This window comes from Lycium barbarum, chromosome 4 (assembly GCF_019175385.1).
Source record: "Lycium barbarum isolate Lr01 chromosome 4, ASM1917538v2, whole genome shotgun sequence".
In the NCBI taxonomy this organism is placed as follows: Eukaryota; Viridiplantae; Streptophyta; class Magnoliopsida; order Solanales; family Solanaceae; genus Lycium; species Lycium barbarum.
In genome coordinates this window covers 133132353-133146400 of record NC_083340.1, presented here as the reverse complement: position 1 = coordinate 133146400, position 14048 = coordinate 133132353, and the positions used below count along the sequence as shown (strand labels likewise).

Genomic DNA, 14048 nt, shown 5'->3' with positions numbered 1-14048 from the left:
CCCACATTTCTATATAGTTTAAAGGTGATGATGACTGACGACGATAAAGTACAGAAATACACGTTTCTATATAGTTAAAATATAAGAGGCTCTCTAGTGTCTAGGTGTTAAGAACCCTTCTACCACCCTAGTAAGTGGGTGTCCCCAATAATTGTTTTTTATCCGGGTATTTTGATAACAGCTATTTTATCTTCTTGTTGTGAAAAAGAGCTTCACTTCAATCAAAAACTGGCGGCAAAGAGTTCCCTAGCTATCAAAGTTTGCTGAGAGAATAGCTCAAACAAAGTATGGTGAGAGAATTCAACAAGATTGTTGGTCAGGTAAAAGAAGATATGAAGGACATGAACAATTCCAGGTTTGGATTGTTATACCCCGTTTTAACAAAGTCAGTAAAATACAACATGTTGGTGATTCCTATATTAATTTAAGGAGTCGTCATTTAATTATTTTTAAAAATGAATTCGAATACCTATTTTAACTAAGTAAAAGATTAAAAACTAACTATTAATGGTCTGCTTAACTAATGTGATTCTAAATACGGGTTCTAGTTATCCTAAAGAGAAGGGATTAAGCATCCTTTAAGATCCGCTAACTACGATTACTGGCCAAATTTAGATTAATTAATTAAGACTAAGAAAATACAAGTATATAACATTTTAAACGTATAAGAAAACAGCTTGTAAATATTATCAAGATTACAAATGGGAAATATAAGAATACTATTAGAATAAAATAAGGTATTAGTTTGTAGGAAAGTCTTTAGTTATAAGTTAAAACTTTAGTTATAAGTTAAACTAAAAGAAAGTGTAGGATCAAGCAATGTCTTTATAAGCATTTAAAATAACTCAATGACTAGGTATCAATTGATTTTAACATATATTAAGCGATCAGATAATATAAGTAAATATGCAAATTAGCTAATGTAAATTTGAAAAGTAACTTTATAAGCAAAATCTTTTTCTTTGTTAAAATAGGAACTTGGCGAGAATGGAGGCTTCAAAACATTAAAAACTCGTTTTTTCAGCGATGCACTAAAACACTTGGTGAAAAAGTCTTTTTTTTCATTACACTTCCAGCCATGCTCAGTTAATACTTTTAAGATTTGCAGCCTATAAGTCACGTTCTATGGGAAAAAAAGAAGTACTTCACTAGCTATTAACTAGAGTGGGATAGTATAAATGATTAAACAACCTATGTATAGTATAAATGATTAAACAACCTATGTTGACTGTAAGTTTATCCTACAATCCCAAATCGGGATAAACCAAACAAGCACAAGTAAAATAGCAATTATATTTAAAAGAGAAAAAAATGAAGATGGCACGATTGGTAGAGGAAAGGTCCCCATGGGAGGTCCTGAGCGAATTTCGCTCGTTCCTCTTGGTAATCAGATGCATTTAAGGGAAAATCTGTGATATCGACTCCATGCTCGGGTATGGCGGTGAGTCTTGTACCAAGATTCGATTTCGCTCCAAGTGCATATGCAAACAAAGAGGAAAAAAAAGGAAATTAGAGGAAGAGACTGGCTCTCACAACGAAAATGAGATACATAAAACAAGAATAGCACTGATTTATTTACTTTGTAGCCTAACAGAGACTCAAGATATTTCTATATAACATCAAATTAAACACAAGAGTATTAAATAGGCTTGCTATCAGGTACAACAAAACAGATTTAAAACAATGAGATCATCACTTCAAAAGAATCATACAATGTTGTTCCCATTTTAACCTATGAACAGGCAAAAAATATGTTTCACCTCCTTCTAATGTCACCTTAAATTAATAACAATACAGTCACTTATTAACATAAGCATGCATTTTGTTGGGCACAGTCTGTTTTTTTATGAGATATTTAAAATCCTACAAACATGATTTCTAAATGAGAGTAAAATATAAAGTACAAGAATATTACTTTCATAAAGTAAACACTCTTTCCTCTATTAACTATTTTGACACCCAATAAGCTTTCGAGGGCATAGCTCATTTACTTTAACTATTAGGTCGACATAATTGAACAAAATATTAATCGGGAGACAAATATGGACTTTAAGTCAAACTACATCCTTGGACATGTTATGCAGACTGTGAAGAAAAGGAAATCTTGAACAAAGTTTCAGGACAAATATTACATATATATTTCCTAAGTCAACCATGATCAACCATGAATGACATCCTAAGTTAACCATGAATAACAACTAAGCAGTAACTAAGCAAGTAGTAGTTTATTACATGACCAGAACCTAAGTAGTAATTTCTACAAACAAATAAAGAGAAGGGATACTAGGACATGACTTCTAATAACATACACATCTATTAAATACTTAATTCATGACTTCTAGCGAAGTAATGAACACAAGATGATAAACACGAGTTAAACACGATCAAAGACTAACATTAAGCATGCTAATGCGGAATATCTTTAACATAAAAGGAAAATTAACAACACTTTCGCAATGTGTACAGAATAAAACTACGGAATTGAAAAAGAAAAGAGAAGCCACTGACCTCTTGCGTGTGCAGTGAACTAAGGCGTCAACCTCGGACCTGCTCGTCAATTGCCGGAGTAAGAAAACAGAGCCTTTGTTTTGGTTACGGTAAGAGGCAGAAATGAGCTTTAAAAAAAAAAAAAAAAAACAAAGGAAAACAGTAAGTTTTAGGAAGATAGAGGTGACTAATAAGAGTCAGTTTGGCTTAGCTTAAAAAAAGTGACTTATAAGCTCATTTGATAAAAAAATAGTTTATAAATCAAAAAAAAAAAAAAATTGGGTCCCAAACTTATTTTTTTGGCTTATTCTAAGGATTTTTTTACCTTATAAGCTAGTTTGCCAAACACCTAAAAAATTAAAAAACAGCTTATAAACTGATTTGACCACTTATAAGCCAATTCAAACGGACTCTAAAAGCTTGTTGCAAAGGAGGGTGTACACAGGCTAAACACTTCTCCTTTAAGTGGACTCCAAACGCTAGTATTTATAGGTAGATATTGGAGTCCAAGAGAGTTTAAATTTTGAACACAAAATCGACAATAAAATCATCTTTGCAGTAAACAAAAGATTTTCTATCATGGAGAATGGGAAAGAGCCGTTTGAGAAATGAGAAGTGATTGAAGAAGATGAGAGAAGTCAAAAGGCTATGAGGAGGAGAAAGAATAGGGTCGGCTACTAGGAGGAAAATGGAGGAGAGATGAGGTGAGATGATTTTTCTTCAGGAATCAAATTCTTGTGGGGTATGTATGTTTAGTAGATTAAGTGGGAATGTGCAGGAAACTCTTTGGGCACGTGAGAGATGGAGTAATATGGGTTGAATAGCAAATTAATACTGGTCATGTCCAGGCAGATTTGGGCTTTGTTTGAAATTCCTTTCTTCCCTAGTATTTCCTTTTGAGCTTCCAAATAATTTCATGCTATATGATAATAGAACTAATATTAACTAAGTAATTAAATTTATTTACTAAATACAATGTAATATATTATAGTCACCATCATTCAAATAGATTATGGGATGTTGTAAAGTTTAGTTTAAAAAAAATGCTATAGTAAAAATATTTCAATAGTTATTTACATAGTGTAAAAAAAAAAGTACTACTATTTAATTAAGTCAAGGAACATGAGATTGATGTCTTAAATATTATAAGACTGACAATTAGGAAGAAAATGATGATAATAATAAGAATAATACTAATAGTAATTATAGCACTAATAATAATAATGCAAATAGTAGCGATGATAGAAGGATTTGATTTATCGATAACCTAGAAGCTCAAGAAAATAAATTGAAAGAAATGAGGGTCAAAATTGAGTGTCAACGTGGATATATGTGTTACTGGATTTGGGGGGTGTAGCTAGTAGCTATATTCACCTGTTTCATTAAAAAAAATATTTAAACATAAAAAATCCTAATACTACCAGAAATTTGAAAACCTAACCCTATCTAACCCTACCAGATAAAACCCTAACTAACCTGATACGGAAATCCTAGTGGTTAAATAGGGTTTTATGCTTGTCGAGATCAGCAGCACTCCTTTCACGGTTATGGCACACATTACAAACGAGGGCACACATTATAAACGAACTTTAGGGAGTTTGATACTGTCAACACAAAGCTTGACAAACACCAGTAGCATGAAATAGGTCGGAACAAGACAGGAAAATAATGTCTCTAGAGTTAGAACGAGACAGGAATAAGGCATGTTTCCTCTCCTTGGAAGTGAGAAGTTTAGGAAGTTAACTATGTCTCATGATCAATTTGTAGAAGGAGCTGCTTAGGGAGTTTGATACTGTCAACCGACAAACACCAGTAGCATGGAACATTTATGGTTGAGTTGTGAGATATAAATAGGAGATGACCGACTAATAGAAATGACTCTAGTGATGAAGGAAATGTCTGGACAGTGTATAAATCGACCACTCCGAAATATTTAGTGATTTGAGCATATTTTGAGTTCTAGAGCTTCGTTTGAGATGATTTTCGTGGCGTTGTTCTCGTCTCAACTAGGGGGTAAAAGTATCTAACCTTTATTTTGGTGTTTCCCTATGATTATTTTTTGTTGGTTATCGTTTTTATCCTTGTTTGGTTTGGGAAAACTAGGGTTTTAAACCCAAAAGTTAAAAAGTGGTAAACCATGGATTTGAGGATCAAGATGAAGGCTTTTTTAATGGGTTTTCTAGATTTAGATTAAAATAACTATGAGTAAATCAATTTTGAAATAAAATTCTAGTTTTGCCCTTTCGGGCTTGGGGTTACTTTTTGTGTTCGTTTATCATCATTTGAATTTGATACGGTGGAAACTATCAGATTAAAAAAATTGTGTCAATAAATTAGTAGTTTAAAGTCGTTATTTTATATTGTAGTATCCTTAAAAGATAAGCATTTAATTTTACATAGTAATAGGAAAAGATCACCCAGTCTGGGTGTCTATCTGACCCTGTTTTTTGTATTCAGGGATTTTAGATATACTTTGTAACAGTAAATTGAATCTTCCTTGGTGACATCAACTTCTCCCCTTAAAAGGAATAGCATGTTCCCAATTAAAGTTCTCTTCTATTACTCTCCTCACAGTAAAAGAAAAAGTGTGGTTGACTCTCTGGTTTATAAGGGTTGCAGATATAACTACAGACTTGACTGTCAATGACTCCCCCACTGCTAAAAATCAAGGGAAGAACAAATGGTTAGACTTACCATGCGAGTTTGGATTTGTTAATTTGATATCACTATATCTTTTCCTTAATTTACTAGTCGTTTGGTCTGGAACAACTACTATATTCTACTACTATTCCATTAATAAAATGTTAGTCATGTATATGCAATATATTAATTTGAATGTTATTGTAAATAACTTTATTTATTCATATGAAGATTAGAATAGTTTAATTTAAAGTTCAAAATATTAAGTTGTTCAAAAAACTAAGTAAATCATTCTTTCTTTCTTTCTTTTCTTTTTATAGAAGTTTCTACTTTTTTGCTTTTTCAAATCTTCAATATTAGTTAAGCGAAAATAAAATCATAAAATTCACTAATATAATTTTTTAGAATTTTAACATTTTGGAGGCCTAAAGCATGAGCTTGACAAGCCTCCTATTGAGCCGCCATAGTAAGTTGGTGTCTCTCGTACTTATTCATATGACTTTAATAATTTTACATTTGTAAATTTATTGTCTTTTTCCTTTTATTATTACGAGTCATTCGTTGCAAACAATGGGCACAGCAAAACAAAACTATATGATGATTATTTTCTCAAGTTGTAAGAGATAAGCATCCAGAATCTAGATATTGAAATGACAAGTAAAAATTCCATATATGATGATGAAAATATAATCAGAACATCTAGAATTCCTTAAATCTTGCTAAACTTTTTCTAAATATCTAATCTAGAAATCATACTAGAAGCTAGATAAACTAAGTATCCATGTGTGAGACTACTCTTGTGAAACTGTTTGAACTTTTACTCCTTTAGGGTGTCCACCAAACTCCTCAAATATCACCAAATTGTTGTCACTCTTACTCAAGAAAGATCTTGGTACATGATACCTACAAGAAAAAAGTGAAAAAAAAGTTATAATATTACAATAAAATATAGTACACCCGTTGTCTCAATTTATATGACATATTTCGCTTATTCGGAGTCAATTTGACTGATTTTCGAAGTTAAATTTGAATAGATCAACTCAATAATAATTGTAAAAGTAAATTTAATTTTTTAAAAAATTATACGAAAAGCTCTAGAAGTTTATAACGTACCAGCGTTGAGTAGGTTGTCCACAATTAGTTGCACATTTATCAGGATGATAATTACCACGATAATCACATGTACCGCCACAGCCAGTCTCTTTCTCAAAATCATAAGAATCAAGCCAATATCTACCAATATTATTTCCATTTACCCAAGCAGTACCTTTTCCCAATCCCATCATATCCAACACAACAGGGTCATCACCAGATGGAGTCTTGAATGTTGTCTGCATGACAAAGAAAATTGTACAAATTATATTAACAAAAGAGAACAGAATTACCAGGCAACACACTACACATTAGCATAATAAAATAAAATAAATGAGACAAGGGTGTCTTTGGTTTAGGAGCAAGTGTCTTAGATCACAAATTCGAGCCCTATGCCAATTAAATTTAGTATTCAAGTGCAGAATGATAGAGGAATAGATGTCTGGATTAAAATTATGAAAAATATTTTTTGGTATTTGATTGCGAGAAAATGACTTATTTTCTGGAAAAAACAAACAAAATCAGAGTTTTGAATTGTCTTGAAGAATAATAATAGAAAAAAAAAAAACATTACCTTATACCATACAAACATTCTGTTTGTTTGAAGAGTTTGAGCTGGTTTCCATTTTCTATCTTCATCTTCCCAAAGCTTTCTTTCAAACCCTCCTAATCCAATTTTATACTCCCATTGGTTATTACTCAAATCTTTCACATTACCATTTGGTGATTTCAACTTAACAGGACCAAGAATTCCATTCTTGACTTTGTCAATATAGGCTCCATAATTCTGAAGCAAAAAAGAAAAAAGTTGTGTAAGTAACTATTAATAATCCAATACTATCAAAATAGATAAATTAGTGACGGACAAATTCTATAACTAAATAGCATGATTCATCACTAATCCAATTTAGCAACGGGTTAACAACAAATTATCAAAAAGAATTGTTAATTCCAGTTTATTTTTATTTATTTTTTTGGTAGTGAAAAAAGGTAAACAAATTATCTAACAAAAGAAAGAGTCGAAAACTAATACTTAGTGGAGAAAAATCAATTAATAAATAATCCAATAATAATAAATAAATTAATAATGTCTAATAAAGTAAAAATAGTAGAAAACATTTAACTTGATAGAATGAATTAAATGAATAATCCAAAACAAAGTAAATTAAATTAATAAATAGTTTTAAAAGACACTAAACAGAGATAATGTGTTCTTTCCAGAGTTGATTTTCACAGGTTAAGGAAATAAGCCCAAAAAAGGTTAATTAAATTAATAAATAGCTTTAAAACAATACTTACTGGTAATCCCACAGTGACACTAAGCAGAGATAATGTGTTCTTTCCAGGTTTGATTTTCACAAGTTGCTCAAAGTCAAAACTGAAACTTCCACCTTTCGACCATTTAGTCCCTAAAAAATAACAAAATGAAAATTAAATTAAACCAAACCTTAGATAAATTTACATGTAAAATAATTATTTTGAATACATACCAATATGCTTGCCATTGAAGAATGCATAAAGAACATGTGCATCTGTGTTAACTTCAAGAATTGCTTCACCACCATAAAGTGGATCAGATTCTTTAATATCCACGCTACAAAAAAAAAGTTTATAAATACAAAATCATTGTGCAAATAATTAAAAAGTAACTGCAATCTGAAATAGTCGAGCCAGTTGATCTGAACCAAATGGTTAAATTAAATAATGGCAAACAAGATAAACGATAGAAACAGATACTATTTCAAATGGTTTAATATGAATAAAGCAAAATTAGTTTATTAACCTCTAATATTATTTGTTAATATGGATCCTCATTCTACATTATTTTCTTTACACTACCTATATTTTTTAAACTGTTTATTTATTTTTAACAATATAAATGAAAAAATAAAAAATGAATGATATGCAAAGTGAGTTCATAAATTGCTCCAACAGACACGAATACACATTTTTTATAGTGAAGTTTGATGGTATCGCATGTCTCTCAGATCCTTCAAGAATTACTTTTCGTATACAAATTTTATAAAAACTAACATGGCATTACATACAATGTGCAACATTTTGAAAACCTAGTTAAATTTAAAGAGAGAGAGAGAGAGAGAAATATTACCTTGTCATGTACCATAAGTAGTCACTTGTATCATTTCCCATAATTTTTTGGTCAAGGAGTTGATTGAAATAGAAAACACCTTTTTTGCTATTGTTGAAATAAGGAAGCTTAAAGTGTAAAGATTTCTCAGGTCTCCAACTCCAATTTAATCCATTAGAATTCTCAGCAGTGTTCTTTCTCATCATGTTAGCTTTTGGAGCATTAACCTATAAAAAAAAGTTGAATAAAAAAATTATAAATACATTTATTATTATTTATTCATTTATTTTAAAAAAAAATAAGACATATATTTCTTACCTTTGCTGTATTATAATTGACACTGGAACAATCAGGAAGAATGCTAACTGACCAAGCAGGAACAGTGTAATTTTTGCCTTCAAAATTCATTGTATAATCATTTTTGTCATTTGCATTAGCTAAGAAACATGCCCTTGAACCATTGTACTCATACACTGTACTCTGCACATGACCATATTAAAATAAAATAAATTAGTAATTAATTAGCAAATCGAACGTAAACTATTAACGATTAAAATTTTCAGGATATATGTAAAATATGAAAGTAAAACGAAAAATGTATATACATGTATACTAACCGTATATTGCCAATCGTCGTTGCCATAAGACTTAGTTGATGCATTGCCATATGTGAGTAACTTTTCAATTGAGAAAAGTATGTCATGAAGCTCTTTGAGATGTCCATATTTAGGCTGGTTTAATTGTCCTAAAATATTTAAAATAATAATTAGAATTACCCGTTAAATAGTCACTGAAACGTTAAATTAAAAAATAATGCAATTGTTTTACTACAATAAATCAAAATTACCATATTCATTAAGGGGTGCATCATAATCATAAGTTGTGGTAATATAAGGTCCTCCAGCTACACGACCAAAGTTAGTACCACCATGATACTACAAAGAAAAAATTAAAATAAATATGATAATATAAATGATAGATAAGTAAAGAATTACCAAATAAAAAATGAAAAAATGAATTATTTACTAACCATATAGTAATTTTGCAATGTGCCACCTTTTTGGTAAAAACGAGCAACAGCAAATGCAACATCTTCAGCTGTTCTATGAGGATCTTTACCTTTAGTCCAGTCCTTAAACCTTATTAAAGCCCAAATAAAAACATAAATAATATTTAATTAAAATAAAAATTCGGACTATTAATTAAGAATAATAAAGTTTTAAGAATTAATTTAACTAACCAGCCAGTCCAATTTTCTGTCCACATCTTAGGAATCTTGCGTGTTGGATAAAAGTTATCAGCATAATAACCGTTTGCTGTATTAATCTGCAATTGTTAATATGAATAATTTTTTAAAAGTGACCTTTACAACAAGAATAAAACAATTTTTAAATATTCAAAAAGTAATACGAAAAATAAAGTTAAAAAAATAACATACTATAGGGTCTGGAGCATCTTCTTGTTGACACATAATCCAAGGGACACCAATGTTGAGAGATTCAGCAAATTTTGCACATTCTTGAATATATATTTTCCCATCATTACCATATTCAGATTCAACTTGCCAATTGCCATATTCGTTCTCAATCTAATTATTAAAATTAACAAACAAAAAAGAAAAAATGATGTTAATTTTCACTTCAAATATCAAAGAATTAAAAATTTATAAATCTAATAAATAAATAAATAAAACCTGAGAAAGGATAATTGGTCCTCCTTGAGAAGCAAATAGTTTTTCTTCTTTCATCATGTCAACAATCTTGCTGACAAAAGTCTTCATCTCATGCTAATAATTCAAGTTAAAAGAAAAAATAAATATCCAATTTGAGATAAGTAAATTTAGTTCGGAATTAATTGTAAATTATGTCACAAAGGGAAAAATCATAATTACCATAAATGGAGCATTGTTGGTCCTAACAGTCATATTTTGTATGTTGTTTAGCCAAACTGGAAACCCTCTGGAAGAAAAAATAAAAATAATAGTAAATAAATGAGAACAATATAAAACAAATGAGAAATAGTTTAAAATACTAAATAATATGATTAAACAGAATAATTACCCATAATTCCATTCAGCACAAACGTATGGACCAATTCTCAATATGGCATAAAGTCCTTCACTTTGTATATATTTGATAAACTTTACAAGATCCAAGTTGCCCGAGAAATCATACTAATTATAAAAATATAAAACAAAATAAAAAAATCAATTATTGTACAGAATAAATTATAAAATAAAAAAGTAGACTAAACAAAATATGATAAATACAAACCTGACGATATACAGGCTCATGAGCATTCCAAAAAACATAGGTCTCAACTGCATTAAGACCTCCTTCCTTGGCTTTCTTTATCAAAGATGGCCACATCTAACAAAAAACAAATATATTAAAAAAGGTATAAAAGTCTAGCATTTTTGTTTTTATAACAGTTGTTTTCTCGATTCACTACTATTTAAATAAAAAAGATTAAGCTAAGAGTAATTTAATCAACTTTTTTTCATTTAAATATCACATAAGGACAGGTCTCAACTGATTTGAAATTGGCGTCACACATGGTTGATGGATTGAAAACGTGCACATAACAATATCAACAGAGGCAGATATATCTTGCCCCAAGCGGTGTCACAATACAACGCTTCGTCGAAAATATTTACTTATATATAGATAACAAGAAAAATGACAATATTGGGTACAAATATAGTAAATAACATTGCTTGTCAATACTACAATAACAACATATCCAGTTGAATCTCACAAAGTGCGTCTAGGGAGGGTAGAATACGTATGAACACCTTATCCCTACCTTGAAAGGTAGAGAGGCTATGCTTGTCAATATAGTAATTTATTCTTTTGTGCACTTCGATCTTTTGATAAACACTTACGAAAAACCCTGCTTACGCGACTGATAAAAGAGAATAATGAATTCTAATTTAATTTACCTCAGCAGTGCTTCGAGGATAATGAATAGAGCCAGACAATATAATCTTTCTTTCTCCATTAATTTTTAAAGCTCGATCATCATACGTGACTTCAGTAGCAGAAGAAAACAAACAAGAAGAAAATAATATAACCATGCAAAGAAGCAAAAAACTTTTGTATTTAGCCATGGCTATGCTCCTAAAATTGAAACTAATTAACGTAGAAACAATAGTGAGTAATGAGCTCTATTTATAATACATTGTAATAGAGCTATTAGAGACCTATTTGGATACCATTTTTTATCTTGTATTGTTATTGATAAATGTGAATTTAATTTATTGTGTTCTATTCAAGTTCTAGTTGGTAAAATTCTATAGAAGTATAGTTTAGCGCCAACTTTCTTCCATTTTTTCCTCTCCTTTTCTAAATCTAATTGGGTAAAATCGTGTAACTTTTTGGCTAATTTATTCCTTAGATTTTGTTTTATATTGATCTTATCCTATGAAGAATACTAAATTTTACAAAATACTTGATTTAGTTCCGTCGAGTAAATAAAAAATCGCCTACTTTTTAAGCTTTTATCAAGTTTATCTATTGGGGTGAAAAGGATAGATATCAATGGTAGATGCCTTAACCCAATTATTTATTTATCTCAAAAATAAATAAATAAATAAATAAATAAATAAACAAATAAATAAATAAATAAATAAATAAAACAGCCCTAGCTGTAGTAGAACAGTTATCTTATATGTAAGATTTAAAAAGTCCATCACGGATTAATTAAATATCCGACAAAGTTGAAACTTGAAAAGCAAGAAACTTTGAAATATATTTTAAAAATTTTGAAGCACAGGAAACTGGTAAAATAATAGGAACTAGCTAAAAGTGGTTTATGCAATGTTAATTATCAATTGTTTTCTTTTTGTGCCAATGTTGTTTTACCTCTGTCAGGTGGGAAAACAATTATACCAGGCTCGTATTATGCAAATAAAAATATTTATATACGCTACTAATATAAAACGAGTTCTATATTATCAGCAAAATTTGTACACTAGTACTAAGTTACTGACCATTTATTTCAAGCTATATGGAATTACTTTTTCAGTGACCCGATGGAGTAAATTCCCTTTTTCTTTACATTATTAGTGCATATAACTTACACTCGTATATAAAATGCTATAGCAATGAAAAGGGTGTGACTAACCAAATGTTTTCACTAATTATAAAAGGACAACACACTGGGACAACCCAAACATAAATTTATGTGTTTCCAAACAAATTGAAAGAGGAAAAAGATTGTTATATGAACATGGACTCAGTAACTCTTTTATAGTTCTATGGTTTTGCACTCAATGGCTTCAAAAAGTAAAATAACAAATGAATAGAGCAATTGATGTAAGCCATTTTATAGTATGAAAGAAATTCATCACAAGCTATATACTTTTGTCACTTATCTATGATTTATTTCTGTATGTTTTAACCTCAATATTTCACTTAACCTTATTTCTAAGGGGAAGTCTCAATAATGTACAATCTAGCATACAAAATTACATTTGTGTAGCCATATTTTTAAATTACACTCCGCATAGCCACTTTTCACAATATATAACTTTACTTCTAGAGTAGACAATGTATCAACCTTGTATAAAAGCGTATAATAATGTATAGAGTATATAATAATATATAAGAAGTGTTTATATCCAAGAAAATTCAATTGTATACAACAATATACAACATTTTTTCAATTGTAGTAAGCGTACAAATATACAACATGTTTTTGAAGTGAGGGTACAAATTGGGCCATTTTGGATAATTTGACAAATGTGGGCTATTTCGGTAATTATTTTTCCTAAATAGTCATAGAGGGTTATTTTCCCTATTTCGTCTAATACAATTTGATGTAACTATCGAATAAGAATATTTTTTTTCCACAACAGCATCCTCTATTCAAAGATGGAATTCTTCTCCAATAGTTCGGCAGATATTGATTAAACCCCTGAAACGCTCAAATTTAAGTGAAACATGTGTGATTTGTCATGTCAGCGTGAGGTGTTTATGAGACAAATTGTTGTTAAGAAGATGCGTTATATGATCACAAGTATAGTTAAGATGTTTATCTAACAGTTAAGATCATTTTTAAGTGTCGGTGTATGTGTTTGACCAACTCATTCTGTTCTTAACCGTCCCAAGATGGCCAAATTCAATTCTCAAACTCGGACACTGAAAATTGTTCCAAATAGCATTCAAAAGAGTAATGCAAAATAGTTTTTGCACTGCTAGTGCAATTAACTTACTGTAGTATGGCATTGCACATACGATTTTGGTAAACAACCGCCCATGCCTGGCAACTGTGAACCCCTTTCTTAGGAGGCACCCATTCTTTCGAAATTAGGGGACTTTCTAGGTTACCAAATCACAATTTATATAGTTAAGGACAAGTGCTACTTCCTAAGTGGTCGTTTAGTAGGTAGCCAAAATTATCCCGGGATTATAATCCCGGGATAAGTGGGATAAGAAGGAATATTCCCAGAGGCGGATCTAGGATTTAAACTCTTGGGGTTCAACCTTTAAATTTTTTTAGCATTGAACCATTATATTTCTAAAGTTATGGGTTCATATCTACTATTTATAATGCTCCATCCGCCCCTGGATATCCCCCCCCCCCCCTGGGATTATGCTTCATTTTGTACCGTGTTTGATAGGAAGTATAAATTTATCCCACAGGTATAAATTTATACCTCCTACCAAACACGGTACAAAAAATTAGTAGTGGGATATCGCAGCCTATACCATGCACCAAACGACCCCTTAAGTGACCT

At 30.4% G+C, this 14048-nt stretch overlaps 1 protein-coding gene across 1 annotated transcript; it reads right to left on the bottom strand.

Moving 5' to 3' along the window:
• Nucleotides 1-5735: 5735 nt before the first annotated feature.
• LOC132636550 (beta-galactosidase-like) lies at nt 5736-11399 on the bottom strand. Its single transcript, XM_060353466.1, has 17 exons — nt 11250-11399; nt 10582-10677; nt 10369-10481; nt 10200-10266; nt 10002-10094; nt 9747-9896; nt 9549-9634; nt 9339-9447; nt 9156-9243; nt 8926-9053; nt 8627-8788; nt 8330-8535; nt 7710-7813; nt 7519-7628; nt 6794-7006; nt 6241-6458; nt 5736-6030 (listed from the first exon to the last, which is right to left on the bottom strand). The coding sequence occupies exons 1-17, from the start codon at nt 11382-11384 to the stop codon at nt 5919-5921; spliced, it is 2190 nt and encodes a 729-aa protein (XP_060209449.1). The 5' UTR covers nt 11385-11399; the 3' UTR covers nt 5736-5918.
• Between the last annotated feature and the right edge of the window lie 2649 nt (nt 11400-14048).